Source organism: Podarcis liolepis, assembly GCF_965112155.1.
Source record: "Podarcis liolepis genome assembly, chromosome: 7".
NCBI lineage: Eukaryota > Metazoa > Chordata > Lepidosauria > Squamata > Lacertidae > Podarcis > Podarcis liolepis.
Window position 1 is genome coordinate 41,081,080 of NC_139561.1, and position 25,535 is coordinate 41,106,614.

Here is a 25,535-nt window from a genome sequence, read left to right on the forward strand (position 1 = left end):
TTTAAAGAAGAAAACAGTCCCAGTAAAGCCGAACTCAGTGCTATGTCCCAATTAGCACTCTAGCACAAGCGTGATGATGATGATGATGCTTATAGCACAGGATTCGGGAGCCTGTGATGCTCTGGTTGTTGTAGGACTCCCAGCCAGCATGGCCAGCAGTCAGGGATGATGGGAGCTTTAGCAGTGTGCTGGTTTCCTCATCATCCCCTTGTTATCATAAAAGTCAGTTCCCCTGGGGGGGGGGGGGAAAGGCACCAACCTTCCCATAATTTCCATTGTAGTCACCACATGATGCCCATAGCTATTTCATCATTTCTCCACAATTACAATTTATTTCCATTAAAAAAGAAAAAGAAATTATGGGATGCATTTATTTATTTTTGGCCAGCAATTCCTCCTTAATGCAATGCATTTCTGTAAGTCACCTTCACAAAGAGCCAATGATGGGCAGGATCAGAGCCAGTGACTGGCAGAGCCAACTGATTCCAGTTTTGTCCCACCCTCCTTCCTGCTGAGTTCTACAAGGAGCAGTGCTGAGACGGAGGGGGGGGGGAAGCTAACAGGCAGTCCCACCTCTGGACTGGTTGTTAAGTAAGACGGCTGGGCAGGTGGGTGCAAACTGAGTGTGGACTGAGGCTGGTGGGTCAGTGCCCCATTCACCCCAAAGGACCAGCCTTCACTGGTTCCAGTTCTTTCCCAATCTTTCTGGTGTTCAGGCTGCAAGTGCTAGCTTTCCTGCATGACCTCTAAACAGTTAAAGCAACCTTTCCCCACAAACTGGACAGGATGCCCAATATGGAAATAACATCACGGTATAAGCACTTCTTTTCCTGGAATGCAAGGATGCTCTGCAACATTCCTTATTGAGACACACTCAATGTCTTGCTTCTTTGGGTTTAATTCTGAGGCTTGGTTGGAAAATGCCGCCATCTTCATTTTGCCTCCTCTAATGCCTTTCTGTCTTTCTTCCACATAGAGATGGGACGATGAGCTGGAGAGATCGGCCGAGTCCTGGGCCCATGAATGCATTTGGGATCATGGGCCTGCCACCCTCCTTAGGTCTATTGGTCAAAATCTGGCTGTTCACTGGGGCAGGTAAGACGTGTTAATTGTCTTATGGTGTCTGTGCTTGCTGCCCTGAGCTCCTTTGGGAGAAAGGGTGGGATAAGAATTTAACTATGAACACAGATAATGAATGAATCTAAGATGGCTACCAAGCCAAGCAAGGCACAGTTCTACACATATCTACTCATGAGCAAGTCCCATTGAATTCAATGTGATTTACTGGTACGTAGTTAAGTGGTTGTAGTATAGAAGCCTTTAGACCATGCCCATATGGCAAATTTACAAGTGTGTAGGCAGTTCGAAAGCACGTCAAAGTGCAAGTAGATAAATAGGTACCCCTCCAGCAGGAAGGTAAACAGCGTTTCTGTGTGCTGCTCTGGTTCGCCAGAAGCAGCTTAGTCATGCTGGCCACATGACCCAGAAGCTGTATGCCGGCTCCCTCGGCCAATAAAGTGAGATGAGTGCCGCAACCCCAGATTCGGCCACGACTGGACCTAATGGTCAGGGGTCCCTTTACCTTTAGGCAGGGGGAAATGCCATAGGAAGGTTTATTCTAAATACAGGTCTTCTCTCCACACACTCTTCCTATCAATAGAGCCTCTGCATGTGTTGAGCTTCACTCATCAATGGAAACTTGTTTAGTTTCCCACTGCCAATGCGCAGCTTTTAGATGCCCCCCTCCTGGTCTGTGGCAGTGGCTCAACCATGCAACAGGGAGCAGCATTTAAATGTCTCTTGATATGTATCCTGGTTTAAATGCCCGGACCATTCATACTCCAGGATTGCAGAGCTATTGTTGGCACACACATTTCCTATATGTTTGGGTTTTTGTTTTTTTTAAATTACTCTGTGCTGCATGAATTTTCTCCATTAGGAAGAGTGTTGGTGATATGATGCAGGCAGGGAAATGGTCCAAGAAGAAGCAGAAAGTCAGTAGCAAGACAGAAGCCAGGGCAGAATCTTCTGTAACCTACAGAAATCCATATTTGGTGACAGAACACGACGTCCAAATGGCTAAGCTCCTTAATCCTTAGTGTCAACCCATGTCCTGCTAGGCTCTGTAGCCTGCTAGGCACTTTGGGTTCATTCCCTGATTGTGAGCACATAACGTGGACTAAGAGGGAGCGTACTTTCCATAATCCTAGTTGAAGGCTTCATCCTAACACTGTACTGGGCAGGGTAAGAAATCATGCTTGTTGATGCAGCCGAATGTTTTTGCCAGCTCCTAATTTGAAGAACTGGCTGCCAACTGGAGAGTGGGCTGAGCTCCACTCCCTACTTTCAATTCAGGGTTTATATCTTCCACTTCCCACACAGCCTAATGGTGAAGTTGTTATTTATTTTGCTACACCTGCAGCCTGGTGAAAAGAGAGTCCCTGAGTTTCTGAAGAGATTTTGCTTTCTCTTCATTAATGTCCCCAGAGAATGAGAGGGCTCCTAAAAAGAAACAGCGTGGGAGATTTCATGCTCAGAACTTTATAATGCAACTCACTTTGAATCCCATTTTTAAGGGGGAAAATTCCATTCTGCTCAGTAGCTAAAAGTCACCAGTCCCAACCTGCCCACACTTAACCATTCTGGAGTCACTCCAGGGCTCATCTCCACTTCTTTTCCCAGCAAACTGGCATATAAAAAAACCTTGTGGAGAAATTCTTGGTGCATCTCTTGCAAGATGGGAAACAGGAGGCTAGGCTAGACTGGCCCTGGTCTGATCCAGCTGGGCTTTTCTTCTGTTGTGGATTCTTGGCTGTGTGAGAAAGGTACTCTGCCATATACTCAAGAGAGGCAATGGCATTCTCTGCCCAATTAAGAACACAAGAAGAGCCTGTAGGACCAGGCCAATGGCCCATCTGGTCTAGCATCCTATTCTAACGGTTGCCACCCAGGTGCCTGTGGGAAACCAGCAAGCAGGACCTGAGCACAAGAGCACTCATGCAACATGCAGCAACTAGTATTCAGAAGCATGAGTGCCTCAGACTGTGGAGGCAGAGAAGAAGAAGAGTTTGGATTTGATATCCCGCCTTTCACTCCCCTTCAGGAGTCTCAAAGCGGCTAACATTCTCCTTTCCCTTCCTCCCCCACAACAAACACTCTGTGAGGTGAGTGGGGCTGAGAGACTTCAGAGAAGTGTGACTAGCCCAAGGTCACACAGCAGCTGCATGTGGAGGAGCGGAGATGCGAACCCGGTTCCCCAGATTATGAGTCTACCGCTCTTAACCACTACGCCACACTGGTAACCATTGATTGCCTTCTCCACAAATTTGTCATCTCCTATTTGAAAGCCTTCCAAGTTGGAGGCCACCACTGCTTCCTGTGGGAGTGAGTGCCATAGTTTAACTAGGTGCTTCAGGAATAAAAAGTAAAGGACCCCTGACAGTAAAGTCCAGTTGCGGATGACTTTGGGGTTGCGGCGCTCATCTCACTTTACAGGCTGAGGGAGCCGGCATTTGCCCACAGACAGTTTTTCCGGGTCATGTGGCCAGCATGACTAAGCCACTTCTGGCACAACAGAACACCAAAACCAGAGCAGTGCACGGAAATGCCATTTACCTTCCCGCCAGAGTGGTACCTATTTATCTACTTGCACTTTGACATGCTTTCGAACTGCTAGGTTGGCAGGAGCAGGGACCGAGCAACAGGAGCTCACCCCATCGCGGGGATTCGAACCACCGACCTTTTGATCGGCAAGCCCAAGAGGCTTAGTGGTTTAGACCGCAGCACCACCTGCATCCCTTGCTGCAGGAATAGGCACTGCCTTTTATCTGCTCCGATTCTTCCACCACACCTGGAACATATCTTTGTTTTCCTTAGGTATCGCTCTCCAGCTTTCCATGTCCAGTCTTGGTACGATGAAGTGAAAGATTATACCTATCCCTATCCCCACGAATGTAATCCCTGGTGTCCAGAGAGATGTTCAGGACCGATGTGCACCCACTACACACAGGTAAGGAAAACAGGGTGGGGCTTCTGTTGGAACTTGCTGCTTCTTGTTACAAGTCTGCCAGAAGTGGGCAGATGTGAAAATGCTAGGGGACTGATCTTGTGTGGCAAGTGTTGACATCATTTGTGCCCTTGTGCCCATTTGCAGGTGGTCTGGGCAACGACAAATAAGGTTGGCTGTGCTGTGAACGTCTGCAAAAGGATGGACGTATGGGGCCAAATCTGGGAGAATGCTGTCTACCTGGTCTGCAACTACTCTCCTAAGTAAGGAATTGGGAACAGGGTTACATTCATTTCTCTTCCCCTTTAAAGGGGAATCTAACAAATTTGGGTTTTCTGAAACAACATATGAACTGAAACACAGAGATCCTTTGAAATTTGCACTTTTTTGAATGTTGCAATGCAATTCTCCAGCCAAGTAGTATGCAGAAAAGGAGGGTAAAGACTGCATACATTAGTGAAAATAATATGTAAAAATGCAATTGATTAGGTGCCAAAATGTGTACATTATGAGGGGGTGATGAATTTTCATGAGGACTTTTGTTTTTAAAAAACCCACAAACAGATGTGGATATGTGGAGAGCTGAACTTAGGGCTGGAAAGATGAGAACTTGATAAGCACTGATTCACCTGTCTCTATAAGGGATGCAAGTTGAAGTAATTGCAGTTTTGTGCATATTTTATCTCAGTTGGCAGCAACTGGGCAGGCTATTTCCAACTGTCTTTCTGGTTATGAGTAATGCCAAAGCCCAATGGGTCAGTTAGGGACAGTGGCACTGCTGGTGACATAAAAGACAGGGGATTGTATCCAATGTAATGCTAAGTTAAAGTCACTTAGTGGTATACTTATCTGCTGGCCAAATGTGTTGCACCAGCAGAACATTGTTGTGCAAGCAGATAATCAGATTGCTGGTAACTTTGTAGCACAACAGATTGCACAATCCATTGCTAGAGCAACTGTTACATTCAATTTGTCTGTTGCACAATATTTAAAGTCACCTGTCTGCTGGAGCAAGAGCCCGCCCTCATGCTTGCAAACACTGGAGAACACTGGAGACAGCCCCATAGTGTAAAGACCAATGTTGAACACCAGGCTGGGTTGAGGAAATGTAATCAGTTTTGGACCCCACCAGTGCTTCCATCACTTAAGAATATAAGAGGAGTCTGCTGGATTAGACCAATAGTCCGTCTAGTCCAGCATCACAGTGGCTGGTCAAATGCCTATGGGAAGCCTGCAAGCCAAACATGAGCACAACAGCACTCTGCTCACCTGTGATTCCCACCAACTGGCGCCCAGAAGCATAATACCCCTGACAGTGGAGGTAGAACAGAGGCATCCTTAATCCGAACCTTGAACAGGCCCTCTTTGGGCTTGTTTGTACCAAAATGGCAGCTCCTGCTCCTTTGAATGTTTTGAGAAGTGTGTTTCTGGACAGGCGTGGCTCAAACGTAGGCCTCTCGCCTCTCCTGAAGACAAATTTGGTGCTGAGTGATTTCTGCCCAGTAAGGATGAGTGGGTTAGCATGAAGGAAACATTGTGTGAGTCTGATGTTCCCAGACACTGGCAATTTGTCTGGCTCACACATCATAGCTAGTATTTTGGATCTCTTGGAAGACTCTTCGGAAGCTCTCCAGGACGGGGAATGGAACATGTTCCTGAGTGGGGAAGACCTGAACATCCGTGCTAAGTTCCTCCAGCCACCTGAATGTCCTGTGAGGAAAGAAATGGAGGCAGCCTTGACTAACGGCTTTGTGGAACTAGCGAGGGGGAGCCAGTGGCAAAAGCCCATCAGTGACTGGCTGGTTGTGAGGTATATAAAAAGGCAGCTTCACTTCTGAACTCTGCCAAGTTATCGCTAGAGTGCTGCTGAACTATACATTTGTGGAAGGGAGTAATCTTTTCCCATATTTACAGTAATCTATCAATGTGTAAGTACAGTAAGGACATTCAGTTCTTCCGTAGCTCCACGGTGCTTAGAGGCCTCAGGAGGGTAAAGATCCAGGCAACTGGCCTGGAACAGTCCAGTGAAGCAACTGCATATGTTAAAGTGTGGAACAGAGGATGCTTGAGAGAGGAGGAATTAAGGAACTTTCAAAATGTGTGCTCACTTTTCAGAGGCAACTGGATCGGAGAAGCCCCTTATAAAAACGGCAGGCCGTGTTCTGAATGCCCGCCTAGCTATGGAGGAAGGTGCCAGAATAATCTCTGTTACAAAGGTACGTGGTTAAGTGGTTTGCAAGATGTCAATAGAATTGGCGTATGCTAATGCATATGCATAGATACAAATGTAGAACTGTATTTCCCCCTTAAGGGTGTGACCAAAGGGAGGGGGATCTGTGTGCTTGCTCGGTTTGCTGGCCAGCTGCTTGCTGTTGATGGGTTAGCTTCAAGGCCCACCCGCTCTCCCTTTGTATGGTTCCGACCCACAGTCAGAGGCAGTAATGTTTCTGAATGCTTCACTGAGAGCCATGGATGAAGAGGCGCAGAGCTCTGTGCTTGCGCTCAGGTTTCTCACAGGCATCTGGTGAGCCACTGTGAGAAGAGGATGCTGGATTAGGTGGGCTGTATCAATGTTAGTCCTACGCAGAGCAGACCCACTGAAATGATTGGACACAACCAACTGAGGCTCATCAATTTCAGTGGGTCTACTTTGAGTAGAACTTTGCCAGTGGCAACACAATGAACACCAGGGTTCCTGATGTGCTGTGGCTGGCTTCTACACCCAACTTGCATACCCTTCTCTAGTCCCCATCTAGGAAAGCACGAGTCACAATCAGAGATCCAGGGCACATTGCCGGCCAGGCAAAAATACTCCCAGAGGGTGCAAAGCGGGGCCAATAGAGATTGTGGCCTTGGAAGATAAATGGGCGTGCCTTGGGGATATCTCATGGACTGGACAGAGAGGCATAGAGGTGTCCATTTGACGCCTGCTCCCAGGTGTGAGGTTCCCTATGCCTGGGCTAATCAGATAGTAATTTTTATATTTGTACAGGTCTTGTTTGTTACTTCATACCCCAGTCAAAGCCACAACGTAAATATAAAACACATGGCTTTCCCCAAAGAATCTTGGGATCTGTAGTGTACTCTCCACAGAGGTGCTGTGGTGATGTGGATGTGACCTTTAGAGGAGAACGACCCACTTTCCCCTTCTGTTTGCTTTGCATTTTAAGCTTTCAAGCAGGAGCGAACTTCTAGGCAATGCAGCTAACCCCCCTAAGTAAATTAAAGGGAGCAGTCGCTCCATCCCCTGCGCCTCCACCACCTGCCCCACTGACCTTAAATATTAACAAGATGCTTTTTCTTTCAATCTGCTGGGGTGAAAAAAGATGACGGTTACGTCCAAAAACCTGAGACCGAAGAGACCAACGAAGTGGAGACGCCCCAGGTGTCGGACAGCAAACCTGTGTGGAAGCCCAAAGCCACAAAACCTGTGAAAGAAAAGCCAACCGCTGTGTCTTACATGAGTAAGAGAACATTACTGTCTCCGTCTCCTAAGTTTCAAGATGCTTTTGTTTTTATATATATATATATAAAACAAACAAACCTGCAAGGGAATTTTTGGTCACCTGTAGCTTTTTAAAGAGAGAACCCCCTTAAAGCTTCTAGACTGAGGTTGGGGAAGTTGTGGCCCTGCAGATCTTGTTGGACTCCAACACCCATCACCAGCATAGCCAATGGTCATGGATGATGGGAGTTGTAGTCTAGCAACGGCTTGAAGGCTTCATCTACACAAGTGTGACCATGTGGATATGTGTTACAGTACTTGCCCTGCTGATGGTTCTATATTTCCTCTTCCCCCTTCCAGCACAAGTGATCAAGTGTGACACCAAAATGAGGGATAAATGCAAAGGATCGACATGCAACAGGTAATCACCCCCTCCCTCTCTTTCCTTTCCTCACCTTGCTGGGAAAGCAGAGGCCTCACCCTTGGCAAAGTCACACTATATTTTCAAAGCAAAAGATGGGCTGTGCTCTGTTTGTTGTGACACGGATCCAGTGGCTGTGTAGAAGCCCCTTGTCTATGAAGCCAGCCTTTCAGGGCCCGTTCATGCAAATGACGCAGCCAAATTCAGCCAAGATTAAGGGGCCTCAGTTGATTTCGTGTAAGTGCCTGCAATGTGTAACCCGCAGTTCCCAAAGTGGCCGACACTGTTTGGCTAATGTTGGCACTGACCTTTCAGCACCCTCGCTCCAGCAATGTTTACTTATCTCAGCTGGACCATCAATTGCCTCCACCCACCAAGCCTGCGTGTGATGGTTTTAGTTAAAGTACAGTACAGTTTATCACTTTGGGGTTTTTCTGTGTGTTGGGGGGGGGGACTGGGGAGGGAAGCATGCCAAATCCAAACCAAACATTGGTATTAAAGAGAGGGTTGTTTGAAAACGTAGAGTGGGGATGGTGTTCCGTTTTTATGCATTGCTTTTTTTTGTTATTGTTTCTCCTTAAAAACGTGGGTAGTTCAAATGAGGTTAGTAAGGCTGCACAACATTTTATTTGCAAATCAGTGGAGTCTGAGTACTTGCTTTTGCAACATAGCCCACACTCAGCCTAGCTCTGTTGGATTTTTTAATTTTGTTTTGCCATTGAAAAGTGCTTCTTGAAATGCCGTGTGTCCATTTAAGTCACTAGTCAGTAAGACTTGATTTAAATCATTTTTTTTACAGAAATACCTATTCTTGCTGGTGTAATCTTAATATTTGCAACCAAATGAAGGTTTCATTTTTGGAATAATTAATTTTCAAAGTAGTTTTTACAGTTATATAAAAAAATCACTGATTTGGTTATACTATTAGAAATACAAAGACAGGTAATTATGAAATTATTATTTATATTTGGACAACTTTTCTGCTGTATTTTATTGCAAGGAGAAAAATAATCATTTCCTTTATAACAATTTAAACAATTTATTTAACTAAAACAATAACATTATAGCATATGTATCCATGTTTCTTAACTGATATGGTTAAATGATTAAAAAACAAACAAACTTAGACTGAGTTTGAGCACACATGAAAACTTAAAACAAATCCTTATCACCCCATTTCAGGGGAAGGTTTTATTCATTTGGGGTTCAAAGAAGGAGGAAAAATGAAGGGAGGGAGGAGGAACAAGAGAGAGACAGAGAAGAATGGGCAAGTCAGAATGTATGATAAAAATAAAAAGTGGGTTCTCTGTTTTAGGCAGGGTCTACAGATAGTTCCGAAAGGCCTGAAGACTATTACATGGCTAACTATACACATTTTGTTTTGCTAGATACCTGTGTCCTGCTGGCTGCTTGAACAATAACGCAAAAGTGTTCGGAACCTTCACCTATGAAAGCGTAAGTAATAAAGTAATAAACAGAGAGATATTTGCAAGTCCCAAGAAATGGAGGATAATGATGGGCCTTAGTGACCTGCGTGATGATAGAACCACCAGGCATACTCACCCTGGATAAAAGCCAAGCACACAATCACAGCCTTGTGTTCTGTGTAGGTGGCTTTCAGTTCAATAGGGCCACTCCCATAAAAAATAAATAAATGCATGATGTCTGGCCTCCAGAACTGGGATGTCTGCAGAATGAAGAAGCTCCAGATTCTGTTGGAGCTCGAAATTCTGCTAGACACCATGCATCCCTAGCTAGGCCTTACCCTGGCTCCATCCAGACAGCTTACTCCTGATAGGTCACATTCCTCTTGGCTCTGTCTCTAATAACGGCAAGCATTTTATATACGAAATGTATGAGCCACACCCTTCAACATAAACTTCTAGGGCAATGTACAATTGTAATAATAAAACTAAAATTAAAAGATCTACAATAAAACCAAAGCACAGAAACAGTAGCATTCATTTAGTGATCAGCAAAGAAAATCAACAATTTTTACATTCCACCCTTCAAGTCCAGGTTTCCCTTGTACTCATTCCAATCCGTGTGTGTGTGTGTGTGTGTGTGTGTGTGTGTGTGTGTTGGCTTTTTGCAGTATAGTGACGCTGCAGAGAGCTTGCTGGGGAGATCATGCATTAAAAAGAAAGGACTCAAAAATAACTTAAAGAAGGTTTTAATAAGAAAAACAAAAACTCCATTAACACTAAATACATCAACAAACATGACCCAACCACCGACCCATCCCCCAGGGTAATGGGAGAGCTAGATGCTGCTCCTTATATACTCTACCCAAATGCTGACACACCTTAATCAAATACAACTCAGCAGCACCTGCTATGTTTCACAGCTGTAAAGCTGGGTCTCGTTATCTTGCTCTGGCCCTTGCTCCGGCCCCTTAAAGACATACACATGGAGTGGAACAATGATGAACCTTTACATTTAAAGAAACCATTCAACATTTCCCCTGCGGTTCATCATTGTGGAACAAAAACATAAAGCATACTTTGTACATGTCTTCCATGTGTAACCCTTGGAAGTGCTTTTGTAAAAATGTCTGCAATTTGATTGTCACCTGGAACATATTTAAATACAACCATTTCATCAGCAATCAGTTTCTTTACAAATTCTAAACGTAATCTTAAGACTCTGGTGCGCTGCGCATTGGTCTCTGAACACAGGACAGTAAGTCCACTCTGGGAATCAAGGCAAACTCTTACCGGTAGTGTTACCTGCATCTGTAGGTCTGCAAATACTTGCAGATACCATTCTATATCACGAGTGGCCTGAACGCATGCACATAATTCACTCTCTGTTGTGGAGAGACAAATAATCGTTTGTGTCTGGGACTTCCATTCAAATGGACAACCGTTATAACAAAACACCATACCAGACACACCCCTGCAATTATTTTGTTCTACTGCATGAGATGCATCGCAGAAAATTTCAAAACCTTTATCAATACTTGTTGTAAACTGCAACCTATAATGTTTGGTATGTTTGAGGTACATTACCACTCTCTTAAGAGCAGAGAAACATTGCATAGTGGGCTTTTCCACATTGTGATGCATCTTTTAACAAAAGCTTAACTGTCTCATATCTTACACTTGATGAATAGCACAAATCATAATCTTCACCTGGAATTTGTTGAAAACCCCTAGCAACTAGTCTCGCCTTGTACCTTACAACTTCATTTTTGTCATTCATTTTAACTCTATAAACCCATTTTGAATCAATAAGTCTCATATCTGGGGTTTGTGGTACAAGAGACCAAGTGTTATGCTCATTTAAAGAAGCTATCTCAGAGTTCATAGCTTTATACCAATTTACAGCTTGGTGCTTAGGTAAATTCTGAACATCATTGTAGCTTTTTGGCTCAAAAACCGCCTTATTGGCATACACAGTATTAAAATGTTCATCTGCGAAACGTTGTGGCTTCTGCCTCTTTCTATCTGAACGTCTCAGTCCGGAAGGAGAGTCAGACTCCTCAGACTTAATGGGACTAAGTGAACTACTAGTTTCAGGTTGTAAATCATCATTGTCAGACTGATGACGTGCCTGTAGGCTAAGCTCACGGTCAGAAAACTCAAGAGAATCTAACCTCCCCTCGGGTGCCTGTGACTTTAAATCCTCAAACAAATTATCCGATTCAACAGGCTTTTTGTCTTTTCCCATTAATTCAGAATCACCATTTCCTCCTGCTGCTGCTTCTTCTACCTCTTCTTCCTCAGTATCATTTATACCATTAGTATCTTGGAAAACAGCAACTCCATTCCAATTTACAGTTTGTATCATGCTTCTGGTAATATGAAATTTGCCAGTTGCTGGGATGTAAATTCTGTACGCCCCCTGCTGGTAGCCCATTAATTTTCCCTGGACACTACGCTCACCCAATTTCTGCTTAGCAGGATAATGCATAATTACATCTGAACCCCAAATGCGTAGGTATTTCAGATTAGGGCGTTTTTTTAAACAACTTCTCATAGGGGGTGACATCTAAACCAGAATGATAACTGCGATTTCTAACATAACAAAAGGCATTGAGTGCTTCAGCCCAAAAGTCTTTGGGCAGATTAGCATCGTGCAGATAAGTTTTAACCCCTGCCTGCAGGTCACGCTGCACAACTTCAACAAGCCCATTTTGCCAGGGACTTCGGGGGCAAGATAACTCATGAGTAGTCCCCTGCGCTTCCAGGAATTTCTCAAAATCTTCAGAAACAAATTCCCCACCCCGGTCAGAAAACAGGTTCTTAATTGGTTTGTTAAAGTGCGTTTTTACCCAGTTGCAAAAAACCTTGTACTTCTCAAATGCTTGGGACTTCTCAGCTATTGCATAAGTCCAACAGTATCTACTATACTGGTCTATGAGGGTAAGCCAGTACTTAGAACCTCCTAATGATGGTGGGAGTGGCCCAACTAAATCACAATGTACACGCTCAAATGGCTCAGTTACTTTCCTATCTGAGCACCTACCCTTGCGTGCAACCTTAATCTTATTCTTGCAACAGGATAGACATTGCATAAAGAATTTGCATGGTTTTAAGTTGAGGCCATTGACAATATTCTTTGTCTTAATTACATCAGCAAAATTCAGGTGTCCCAGAATTCTGTGCGCCACGTGGATACACCCAGAATGTGGCCTTACATTCCTCAACTCCTGGCTTGACTGTGCTGCTCTGCAATTTATATGCGATTGGGAGTAGGTGCGAAAATACAGTCTATATAAACCATCAGATTCCCGGGCATACAATAGACGTTTGTTCCCCTCGAAAAACTCACACATTGACTTTAAGAAACTCACAGTTATGCCTTGACGGGCAAAGCACCTTACTGACAATAAATTGTCCACTGATGGGCAGTAAATGCAGTTTGCTATTGTAATGTTTAAAGAGTCAAGTTTAACGGTACCCCTGCCAAGCGACTGCAAAACTTGTGAATTGGCTAAATGTACATTACCAATTTCCTCTTCGAAAGAAATAAACAAGCTTCGATCATTGCAGACGTGCTGAGATGCACCTGAGTCGACAACAAAAGACTTCCACTTGGCACCTTTAATTCTTTTACGATCTGTAGTCCGAGCGTGAAAAGCTCGCGGCTCGTTTCTGTCTCTACTATACGATGCTGGCTGCTGGGCTGATGACCGTGATTGACGAACAGAAACAGGCTTGGGAGTACTTTGCTTTCTTTTGGATCTGCAGTCCCTTGCAAAATGTCCTTGCTTATTGCAGAACCAACAACGCTTTGCAGCTTTAAATGCAGTTGTATCACCACAGGTTTGCATATGGCGTTCCTCATTCTTTCTGGAAACAGGAGTGCTTATGGCACAAGCCTCCCTTCTATCCAACTCGCCCATTAATCTTGCCGTTACCCCTTCCACAGTTAATTGTGCTGGTGGAACAGCAGATATCTGGCTAGCTGTACCATCAAAGTCCTCATTAAGGGAACAAAGGATGATAAAAACATACTGAATATCAGGTATCTCCATGTCCCTTCGAATTAACTCGCCGCGTATTGCCTCCAGACGTCTCAAGTGTGCTGCCAAATTACCACCAGGTTGCAACTTCGTCTGGTACAACTGCTTGAAAAACGTCAATGCAGACGCTGACTCTTTTCTAACATGCACTGCTGCAAGACTGTCCCACATTTCCTTGGCAGTTTTCTTATTTCTTATATAGACTACTTGCTGGTCGCTGACTGCCAAATTAATTATCGCCCTGGCTTTTGCATCTCCTTTCGACCAAGCATTAGTTACAGGGTCAGGAGGGTCATCAGTTACATAGGTCCATACTTCTCTAGAGGTCAAAAGCGCCTCCACCCGAAAAGACCATAAACTATAGTTCTCATCTGTTAGCTGTGGGAAGACCAGAGCCTTCTCAGCTTCAGGAACCCGGTCAACCATTCTGAAACTCTTCCAGACCCACAAAAACTACGCTAACAGGAGAAGGAGTTTCCAAACCTTTCTCAGAGTCCAAAAATATGCAGTCATCCACTCAGCAGCTGGGCCCATAACCAAAGATGTTGGCTTTTTGCAGTATAGTGACGCTGCAGAGAGCTTGCTGGGGAGATCATGCATTAAAAAGAAAGGACTCAAAAATAACTTAAAGAAGGTTTTAATAAGAAAAACAAAAACTCCATTAACACTAAATACATCAACAAACATGACCCAACCACCGACCCATCCCCCAGGGTAATGGGAGAGCTAGATGCTGCTCCTTATATACTCTACCCAAATGCTGACACACCTTAATCAAATACAACTCAGCAGCACCTGCTATGTTTCACAGCTGTAAAGCTGGGTCTCGTTATCTTGCTCTGGCCCTTGCTCCGGCCCCTTAAAGACATACACATGGAGTGGAACAATGATGAACCTTTACATTTAAAGAAACCATTCAACAGTGTGTGTGTGTGTTAGTATTTTGTAAATCAATGTTGTCAGCTATGCTCCATATTAATTGTGGCTTGTAGGCTATGAATGGCAAGTGCCACTAGATCAATTCAGGATTTTGAGACAGCCCTGTGGGCATCAGTTACAAGATTGCTGCCATAGGGACATGACACAACACAAAATGGCTTTCAGATCTAAAAGAGCAGAAAAAGAGGGCCACAAATTGATGCAATCATTGGAAAAAAGCATCTTCATTAATCACCACTACACTCACTCATAGAGAGAAACTCTTTCAGCCTCTCCTCTGTTCAGAACTAAAGGGAGGGAGGGTGTTCTGACATCTGATGGCATGTGGGCATGTTTAAGGGGATGTATTCAATGTAGGAGAAGCTGAGCCAGAACAAACAGAAACTGAGCAGGAAGAGCAAACAGTCTCCCATACATTACAGATTTTTTGGGGGGAGAATATTTATTGAGGCCTTTTCCAGGTGCCATAGGGGGGTACTGGAGGGCACTGTGGCACCCAGGGGCACCACATTGATGACCCCTGCTCTGGATTAATGACAGACTGCTACCAAAAGTGCAAGCTATTCATCAGCTAGGAAGAGTCTTACAGATAAACTCTATCAACTGTCTTCTGTAAAAATAATGTTCCTTGCAGTCATCCAGTATATGTCGGGCTGCCATCCATTCTGGGGTGCTGGATAACAGAGGAGGCCTGGTAGACATCACCAGGAAAGGCAGAGCAGATTTCTTTGTGAAGTCTTCAAGAAATGGCATCCAATCATCAAGGTAATTTACTACGGGGGGAAATCTGAGCAGTAAGTATTATGGGTGATGGTTTTGGTGGGATCACATTTTAACTTGGGCCTGCTGCAGTCACCAGTTGGTTTCTACATTTACTGAGCTGCCTGGAAGGCTCTGTAGTCAAGGGCATATGGACATCACAAGATTGATCTAGCCAGATCTAGCCTAGGATAGTGTTTACTTACAATGGCCAGCCAGATGACTTTGGGAAGCCTGCAGGTAGGGCTTGAAAGAAGAAGCCTTCCCTTTATTCTGTTGCCCATGGGCCAATATTTGGAGGTATATTGCCACTGAATGTTGAGGTTCTGCTTAGTTCTAATCACTCATAGCCTTATCTTCTGTGAATTTGTTTATCTCCCCTTTAAATGGGGGTGAATTCCATTGTGTTTTCTGCAAAAAACTACAGTGGTACCTCGGGTTAAGAACTTAATTCGTTCTGGAGGTCCGTTCTTAACCTGAAACTGTTCTTAGCCTGAGGTACCACTTTAGCTAATATGACCTCCCATTGCCGCCACGCGATTTCTGTTCTTGTCCTGAAGCAAAGTTCTTAACCCGAGGTACTATTTCTGGGTTAGCAGAGTCTGTAACCTGAGGTACCACTGTACTTTCATCTGCCCATCCAGAATGTCCTGTCATTCAGTTTCACAGGAAGATTTTGAGTTCTAGTATTAAGAGAGAGGGAATAAATCAGGATCTGCAGAAGTGAAAGTCTAACTCCAGCTTCAGCAGTGTTTCGCTTTAAGGAAATGCTGAGTCATGGCTATGTGTGTGACTTCCATTATCTTCTGATTGGTCCCTTCTCCACCTATGAAATGGAGTTCCTGACATACTATTATTAATCTGAGAAACCTGAAGCTTCAAACTTCAGACTCCTTTAGGGATGGCCAAATGATCACAGAAAAATGGCCTGTTTACTCTTCTGCCTTTAACTGCGGTATACGGTAATTCAGAAAAATAAATAAATGCTGGTGAGTATTTTCATGGCATTAAATAGACAAACACACACTCCTGCTAGTGGCTGCAGGTCAACTTGTGATACGCCCCGCAGCAGGGGCTTGTTTAACAGTTACAAAATCTGGAATTTATGCATGCTTACTCTTTTATCCTGCCTACTTCCGATATCTAACAGATGCTGGTCCTCCTGTAACAGTGCATGGAGATTTGATTTATTCAGTGCATATCTTTTAGTTAGAAACAGCCAGTTAATACTTTTTGTTTTCTGTCTTTTGCATTTCACAGCAAATTCAAACCTTCTAATTCCTTCATTGTTTCGAAAGTCACAGGTAAGTCTTCTTTATAGGGAGCCTATAATAGTTGGTAAGATACCATGCCATTCAGGGGTTTGTTAGGCATGGAAAAGCTTCCTAGAACTGTACATTATACTAGAACTGGTCTTTGGTTTACATCAAGGATGTGGGGGATGGGATCTGGCAGACAGGTCAGGCTGCTCTCTCCCCCACCTCTTGTGGGCCAGGTTTGACACGTGGACTTGTGGGGTCAGAACAGGGGATCTTGCAGAGGGCTTGGCAAAGCCACTCTGTAAAACAGCACTCGAAAGACAGCTTCTCTTGATCCAACAATCAACTTATTGTCAGGTGTTGCTGAACCCATTTCAAAGCTCCACTCAAGAATGCCACTTGGTGGCTGATAATTCCCTCACAGAGTTGTAGTCCCCAGAGTTCTCTGTGAAGAGGAAATTACTGTTAAACTTGGGGGTTGCCATATTTCTAAAAGAGGAAATCTAGACACAAAGGCTGTTGAGCCCAGGCACTGTTTCCTATTGCCATATTCTGGCTATGTCTGGGAAATTCCAGACGTATGGCAACCCTAGTTAAACCCCTCTGTGAATTGCAGCACAGTGTTTCTATTAACTCGCAGCACCCTTCGCAAACTACAGCTCCCAGAGTTCTTTGGGGGAAGCCATGGCTGTATTATCATAGTCCTTTAAATGAATGCTGTGAAAGTAGCCACAATCTCTTCCATTATAATGATTTTCTGATGGCATATGGCTGTTACTCATCTCTAAAATGAGATTAGGAGTGACCTACTTTGCAGAGGTGTTGCAAAGAATTACAGAAAACATGGTGAAGAACATTATAAGTAAAAATTGTTGTCTAGGTGAAATAATAATGAAAATAATAATACTAACGAACATTGCTAGTTGCATTGTCAATCTGTGACAAGAAACAGCAAAGGAGCTGCTTTCAAAATCTCGGTTTTGATTAGGTTGGTCCAAAATGTGTCCTGCAATTTACTTTGAACTGAAACAATCTCTTCCTCTTGGCTTCCCCCGCCACCCCAGCCATCAAGATGTGTGTCTCTTTCATGTGCCTGTAAAAACAATATTCATAATTATGACAAGAGCAAAGCATGAAAGCTCCAAGAAAAAAAGAACACACACAAACACTCAAAAAAGCTAACTCTGGCGTTGTCCTGAAACAGACCCATTTTCCATCCAGTTACAGTTCTGATCCAGGCTAAACACAGCTTTTTGTGTGTGTGTGCCAGACCCCTGTTCGCCTGAACAAAGGCATTAGAAAGTTAGAAACGGAAAGGGGGGGGGGAGAGGGACTTTCAAAAGCAATGCCATCAAAAGCCTTTTAAAGTTAGGATGCGACTTATAATCTGCCAGGAACAGAGTGCAGACCGGACAGGACACTTACATGGAAGAATGAGGCCACTTAAAAAAAAGAAAAAAACCTTGGATTCCTTCCCTCCTTTTAAATGAAGGAATCTTTTTGCAGTTTAGCCGATCTCGAAGATAAAGACTCTCAAAAATGTCTCCTTTGTGTAAAACTGTTTGAAGAGAAGGGACTTGGATGTGCAGGGCTGGCATCTTTCGGCACTCTGCCTTCCAGCTGCTTCCAGGACCCTTACACCCGTTAAAGCACCAGCTGTCCTCCCTGGATGGCCCCTGAATTTTTATTTGCTTCTGATCCTCAACAGTTTCAGATATCTGGATTTAGACTCCCTTTTAAATTTCCTACCATGCCCTTGGAGTTTGCGTCACTCTGGAATCACCAAGGGAAATGTAAAGGGTGACTGGACCCAGCTGGTTCACAGCAGCCAAGACAGGTTAGCTGACAGAAGGAGTCCACCAGAGGATGCTTAATGGTCCTCCCTTACTAGTGATCCAGGGACGGCATGGGGTGTTTCATTTATCACCAACTGGTTAGCACAGGCATAGGCAAACTCCAGCCTCCCAGATGTTTGGGACTACAATTCCCATCATCCCTAGCTAACAGGACCAGTGGTCAGGGATGATGGGAATTGTAGTCCCAAACATCTGGAGAGCTGGAGTTTGCCTATGCCTGGGCTAGCAGTTCCTGACATCAACGGAGGCTGCTTTCCAGTCAGCAATTGCAAGGCTTTCAAGGGGATGACTGAGCCACTCAGGAGCTCCTACTCAGGATGCATATTTCCTCTCTCTGCTTGATCCTGCTGCAGCAGCACCAGAGGACCCTTTGCCCAAGGACTTCTCACCCCTGGAACTGGTCCTCTTAATATGCAATGGGTGGTGTGTGCATGGGGAGTCTGTCTCAAGTGCTTCCTTCCATCCCATGGACCTCACAACTTGACCCTGTGTTCATTTCCACAGTGCAGACTCTGGATTGTTACACCACAGTAGCGGAGCTTTGCCAGTTCAAGAAGCCAGCCACTCATTGCCCAAGGTAAATGCTGGAGTTATACTTGGTGGGTATGAGTGGCCCAGGACCTCCCCCTGCATGAGTCCCCATTGCAATGAAAGGGAAATTCATTTGTTTATTTTACTCATATAAAGTATTTATATGCCGCACTCTTGCAAAACATCAGGGTGATGTTCAGCAACGCAGAAACATTAAAAGCACTATGATGCAATCATAAAAATGAACAGCCACTCATAGGATATTTTAAACAATGGTATAAGCCTGTCGGCTTAAAAAAATATTCAAGAGACACCTGGAAGTCAAAAGCAAGACTGGTGAAAGCAGAGAGAAGGCCGGGAAAATCTACAGGAAACAGCAATAGCTGGTGGGATGGTTCTCTGGTGGGGACAGTCAGCACCACAGAGAGGAGAAACAGCTCCCTCACTGGGAGGTAAGTGAGTAGCAGGGGCTTTTCATTCAGTTCCTGATCGACTAGCAGCTCCCAATGTGGTAATATCTTCTGAAGCTGCTAGCCGGTCAGTAGCCACAGAGCTTGGAAGGTGCTGGCTGAGCCAATCCTGCCTCTCTGTTGCTTCTCACCAGTCAGTGGTAAGGATTTCTCTTCCGCATCTGGCCCAGTAACTGCTAAAACAGTAGCTGGTGACTCCCAGGAGCGAATTCCTTCACCAGCTGACGATGACTCTTGGTTTGATCCAGCAAGGCTGTGTATATATATATATATATATATATATATATATATATATATATATATGCATGTGCCAGGCAAACTTTGTAGGGTGGTGGGAGACAGAATCCAGAGCTTCCTGCCTAAAAGCTCATTGTTGTAACATAAAGGGTAGTGAAGGTGGCTCTGTAGGGAAAGAGCTATTCTCGTACAGTGCCCTCCAGATATTGCTGGGCCACAACTCTCATCATCCCTGACCATTGGCCAGGCTGTCTGTGGCTCACAGGAGGTGGAGTCCAAAAACCTCCTAGGTGGAGTCCAAAAACTCATTGGCTATCTATGGTGCTAGATGCTCATTTCAATGCATTGCCTTTCAGGTCTTACTGCCCAGCTTACTGCAAAGATGAGCCATCCTACTGGGCACCGGTGTATGGCACCAACATTTACGCAGATGTAAGTAACCTTCTTTTCATCCTGCTTGGCAAAATGAGCTGTACATACACAGTGGAGCTGTTGTGGCATTTTCGGCTTCTGTAGTTTTATGAATGACAGGGCGCCTTCCACCGATCGTGCAAGTTAACCCCTCTTACGAGGGCTGAATATCACATCCAGAGTGCAAGCCAGGCTGTGCCATTGAGAAATCTGAAGGCTTTCCTGAAGAGAGGCAGATAAAGCTGGATGAGGTTTATTCCTTCCATTTATTTCCCAAACAATCTCAAAGTGGTTTACCAATAAATAAATAATACATAAGGGTGTTTTAACATGTTGAGCTAAGATGTGGCTGCAAACCTGCTTTCCATGTGATAAATGTAAGGTGGAGGCAAGTGACAGAATTTGTAGTTCACTGGCAGCCAGAGGATTGCCAGAAGAGAATTCTCTTTGGGAAGCCTACGGTTCCCAGTATTTCTTGAGTAAGTGAACAAAAATCATGATATAGTCAATGTTAGAAGAGTGGCATCCTCTGTATGCTAACAGCATTGAGCTGGAACATCATTGAGCAGGCCCATGCTGACTGGGCCTGAGAGGAGTTGTAGTTCAAAGCACCCAGAGGCCATTCATTTGGTGAAGGTTGGCATAGGGACATTACAGAGCAGGCCTGTAATTCTTATGATTCCTTGAGCAGATAGAAAAACCATGAGATACTCTATAGCAGAAGGTGAACATCCTCTGCATGTCTATAGCACAGAGGCTTAACACACCAGGAGTTCTTAGGGCTCAGCAGAAGGAGCCAAAAACATTTATTCCCTGTTGAATTAGGGATGTGTTCAAGAACAACATCCATCTTGTTTGGAGACCAAATCTTTGCTCTCCAAAACTGTTGGCTGGCAACAGAGCCTGACAGTGTTTAATCAACGTGTGGGTTGGCAGTGGAATAAAGTTACTACTGCACAGCTAGAATGGTCCAAATTATTTGATGATTTTGTTCCTACTGTAGAGCTTCTTGAATTGCATTTTAAAAAAGGAGAAAAACCCAAACAAAAACTTACAGTTGTTTCCCTGCAAGGGATAAAGCTCATTTTGGACACTGTGTGGCCTTAGCATAAGATCTATTTCTTTGTATGAACTGGTTTCTTTTAAACTCCTCTTTAGATCCTAAGTTAGCACTCTTCTGTCAGATCTTCAGCAATGGGTTGAATGGAAGCATGGCTTCCCACCCAAATATGATTGCTCAACTGCCTTGGCTTTCGCAGTTATGAGTAGTGGACTTAATTGGATATATGGTAGAAGGAGGGGATGGAAGGCTGGTCAGGGAAGGTTTGTGCTAAAGAAATATGTGCCAGTGTGCATAGTTATCGCTTGATGCCTACAGGATGAACTGATGATTGCACATAGTTTGGTCATGGCCTCATTCTGCCTAATGGGAGGGTTGGCCCTGGGATTTCCATTGCACTTCCAACACATAAAGATTGGCACTCAAGTGGTTGAGTTGATCTATCTATCTCTCTCTCTCTCTCTCTCTCTCTCTCTCTCTCTCTCTCTCTCTCATAAAGAATGAATGAATAATAGTACTAATTCACTTGAATTCTTTTTTAGACAGCCTTTCATTAATAAACTAAAAGTGGTTTACAATAACTAGAAAAATAGGACAGAATCTACACATACAGAACCAAGAATTGTTAACACAAGTATCAAAGGCCAGGGAATGCCTCGGCAAGAAGACTGGTTTTCAATAACTATTGGAAATTCATCACTGTTGACATACCCCCTAACTGTCCCATTTTAAGCGGGACATCCCCAAATCACAGAAACCAACCCCAACTTCTGTTTGCATCCTGGAATGTCCCAGCTTTTGGTCCAGTACTCTGGTGTGAGTCCTCGTGTCAGACTACCGGAGCAAAAGATGCTTACTCTGGTGCGAGTCAGCAAGGACAGGCCAAAGTGCTGAAGCTCCAGTGATTATGGGGGATGAAAATGTTGGAGGGTATGAGCAACCACATGAGTAGTTAACTTGGCACTCTTCCACTGTTTTTGGACAACAGCCCCAGCCAGCACAGCCTTGGGTCAAAGGTGATGGGATTCATAGTCCAGCAACACCTGGAGGGTATCACATTGACTACACTATATTACTTCTGCTTGGAAGCATGAAGTGATCAAGTGCAGAGACCCTGTGTGAACTGGTCCCTGTTCTTTATATGGCAGGTGACTTTTTGCAAAATGGAGACCAAGCAGATTTCCATATTGGGCTTTAAATTTTGCCCTTTACACATCATTTAGCTCAGGGGTCATCAATGTGCAGCCTATGGGCTAGATGCGTCCCACGAAGACCATTTTACCAGCCCATGAGCTGCCCGCAAACTGAGATGCCCGCTTGGCAAGTCCCCCGCACACTGCGCTAAAGCGCAGGGACTCACCAAGTGGCACCAGAAATTGCATCTGTGCACGTGCAGATACCAGAAATTGCTTCTGTGCATGTGCAGACGCTGACAATCGCTTCTGCACAGACATGATTTTCAGCATCTGGGCATGCACAGAAGCAATTTCTGGTGCCGTGGACATGCGCAGACGTGATTTCTGGCATCGCGCTGCGCCAGTCCGGCCCACCGGCGATCTCCTTGGGAGTGATCCGGCCCATGGCCGGTAAAGCTTTCCGTCCCCTGATTTAGCTCATTTGCTTGAGTACATGTGTATCCAAAATGAACTCTGATCACGGCACAGGGCTATAGGGAAGTAGGAACCAGTCTTTGCGGAGGACCTTGGACTCGAGGCATCTTTCCCCTCTGCAGCCCCATAAAGCCTGGAGCTTTTTTTGGTTCCCCCTCCGCCTGAGACCTGCTCGGTGTGCTTTCCTCCATGGGGATAAAGAACACTTAATTCTGGCCTGTGTGACTTGAATGAAAAAAAGAAAAAGAAAGGCAAGCTCACTTTTTTCCCATAGAAACCAGCATACTATTTTAGCTGGCTCAGGACTGAAGCCTTGGGAAAGGTATGTTTGCAGGGAAAGAGGTCATGGTAGCTCTGGAAACGCTCTTGAGAGCTCAAGGAGCCAGAGTGCTTGTAATCAGTGGCAAAATAATGAGACCACAAATGTGCCGGAGGCGCACTCCAGGCTTGGATGAACTGAGGAAGCAAACAGTCAAAAGTAGTGAAAGCTTATCATCAAAGCCAGATGGCCCATCAAAACCCTGCATAAAAGTGGTTTCCCGAGTTAGAATGCCGTTCTGCCACCCTGCAGAGAGCAAGGGATGGTGCTCAGCTGTTTCTAAAACAGACCAAGGGGAAGAAAAAGAAAAGAAAAACATATTGAAATATCAGCTTACAACAGCCAAGGGGCGGCAGAATGTAGAGTGGGATCTGATTTGCAGCAAGGGTTTCTGGTTCCCGGTTGTTTGGCAATAGTGACAACACCAAGGCTCCCCACTCCACTGAACAAGCAGGTTGCTGAAATTAATAACTTTGGGGGGGAGCATGGGGACAGGAGCAGATTTATATTCTATTATTCACTCATAAATTTGATAGTGACTTTAAATAATAGTAAAATGCAACACAGAGGACAGCAGTTGGGGGGGTGTGTCGTTTGTATTGCCAACAAAGAGAAAATGCAACCCCTCCCAAATAAGATTAAAAAAGAGACATATTTGCATAAAAATTGCATGCAAACTTGGAATTAACAGGCTGTATGCTTGATTGTATGTCTCCCTGCTATGTACAAGGCTGGAACAAAGAAAGTCAAAATCTCTCTGTTCCTTTCTGGTGAACCTATATGCAGCTTTTGTTCAGTAAGCTCAGTCAAGTGTTATCAGGATTTCTTTTCTCTCTTGCCTGCATTTCTGTTGGTTAAGTGATTTTGCTGATATGGGTTTTTGTTCCTCCCACAGCAATGTGCCAAAAAATTCTCATTCCCCCCCCCCCCCGGTTCTCCATCAATTTATAAGTAAAGAAGTTGGATTTGAAAATTATCAAATGCATGGTGTGGATGCATTCCAGGATAGGGATAGAGAGACTGAGGCTGCTTGGCCATCGTTCTAATTGCTGTTTTTTAAGGAAGGGAGGAAATTCCTTCCTGTGCTGGGGCTTACCCTCTTTAAACAGTTTTGCAACTTGGTAGTGAAGATAAGAAACTCTTGCTGGGAGCAAGCGAAAGGCAACACCAGGGGGTAAGGGGGTGGCAGGGGTGTGCCTTGACCGCACGGGAGGTGAATTTCGGAAGGCAGAACAGCCCGGAAATGAAGGCTTTGGAAAGAACTATTGGAAAGGGAGGCTTCCGTAGTGCATAGCTGCAGATTAATGGCCTGTCTGACTTCCTTGGGGACAGGGTGATATTTTTTTTTAATGTACCGGTTTTAGATGCTTTGTAGCTGCATACTCAGGCAAATTCAAAGCATATCTGCTTCAGCTGTGTTCCTCCGCTCTCCTTGACCATATATAGAAGCCCCCAAATCAAGCTGGCAGTCGGAATGGGCAGAGCTGCCAGCACAGAGGCAGTGATAAATGTTAAAAGGGATGAAAGAGAACCTGCCTTTTATGGCTTGGGTGGGAGAGAAGGAGGGGAGACCATGATCTCCAACGTGTGTGTGTGTGTGTGTGTGTGTGTGTGTGTGTGTGCGCGCTTTAGCTCTTTCTTCCTCTGTAGCTGCCTATCCACAAATCCTCTTGAATCCAAAGACTGGCTTCCCCTACAGCTTCGGTGTTCCGTGCTATGTCCCTCTTTTCCAAATAGCTTTTAAGATGCAGTGATCCATCAATGGTTGTTGTGATTCTCTCAAGTTAGGCTTGACATTTTGGTAAAATTTAATGTGATCTGGAAATAACCTGGTATAAAGGTATACATGGGCCTGTATTTTATTTTTAAAAATTAATGCTGCTTTTGGAAAGGTGCTGGGGTGGACATTGCTGTCACGGTTGACGATGAGGGAATCGAGGATTAATTTTGGACCAGGATGCTGAACGCTGGAGCTGGTGTTGAATGCTCTGTGCCCTCAGCCCTGGCACAGGCCAAGCGATAACAAAATGATAACCTGGAACTGTCTTTGTGTGAATAATGTCCCAGCTAGTATGCAACATGGGTTGAGTTCCATGCGATGCCTCTGGGCCCCTTTGTAAGTGACTGTGGTTGTTCTATGACCTTTCAGAATTCCAGTATCTGCAAAGCTGCTGTGCATGCAGGGGTCATTGGGGACAACGCTGGTGGGTACGTGGACGTGATGCCTGTGGAGAAGAAGAAATCCTACAGTGGCTCTTCAAAGAATGGGATCCAATCTGCAAGGTATGGCAGTCACCCCTCTTCTGACTGGGCTCTTTCTGAAATGGTTCTTCTGTTGTCTTCCTTGTACTTCAACCTAAGAACTGAAGAAAAGCCCTGCTGGATCAGAGCACAGGTCCATCTAAACCAGCATCCTACAGTGGCCAGTCAGGTGCCTACAGGACACCCGCAAACAGGAAACAATAGCAATTCTCACATTTGTTCCACTCAATTGCTACTTAGAGAAAGAGAGAGAGATAGCATATGAGCATGTGGACTCTATATAGTCCATATAGTAGATCATAGACTGATAGATCATAGAGTTGGACCCTGAGGACCATCTAGTCCAACCCCCATGCATTGCAGGAATATGCAGCTGTTCCGTACAGAGCATCTTGGCATTGTCAGTACCATGCTACCATCTGAGCTATCCAGACTGATAGTCACTGGCAAGACTTTCCCTCTATGAGTTTGTCCTTTCCT

The 25,535-nt window shown here is 44.7% G+C and overlaps 1 protein-coding gene across 2 annotated transcripts in view; it reads left to right on the top strand.

Moving 5' to 3' along the window:
• Positions 1-25,535, top strand: part of CRISPLD2 (cysteine rich secretory protein LCCL domain containing 2) — a 49,672-nt gene that overhangs the window by 19,180 nt on the left and 4,957 nt on the right. For both annotated transcript variants that reach the window (XM_083513723.1, XM_083513724.1), the window contains 12 exons: positions 977-1,095; positions 3,877-4,009; positions 4,154-4,269; positions 6,122-6,222; positions 7,333-7,470; positions 7,812-7,872; positions 9,261-9,327; positions 14,916-15,046; positions 16,301-16,344; positions 18,660-18,732; positions 19,750-19,825; positions 24,943-25,076. In XM_083513723.1, coding sequence (XP_083369849.1) covers positions 977-1,095; positions 3,877-4,009; positions 4,154-4,269; positions 6,122-6,222; positions 7,333-7,470; positions 7,812-7,872; positions 9,261-9,327; positions 14,916-15,046; positions 16,301-16,344; positions 18,660-18,732; positions 19,750-19,825; positions 24,943-25,076 — 1,193 coding nt within the window. The remainder of the gene's footprint in view (positions 1-976; positions 1,096-3,876; positions 4,010-4,153; positions 4,270-6,121; positions 6,223-7,332; positions 7,471-7,811; positions 7,873-9,260; positions 9,328-14,915; positions 15,047-16,300; positions 16,345-18,659; positions 18,733-19,749; positions 19,826-24,942; positions 25,077-25,535) is intronic.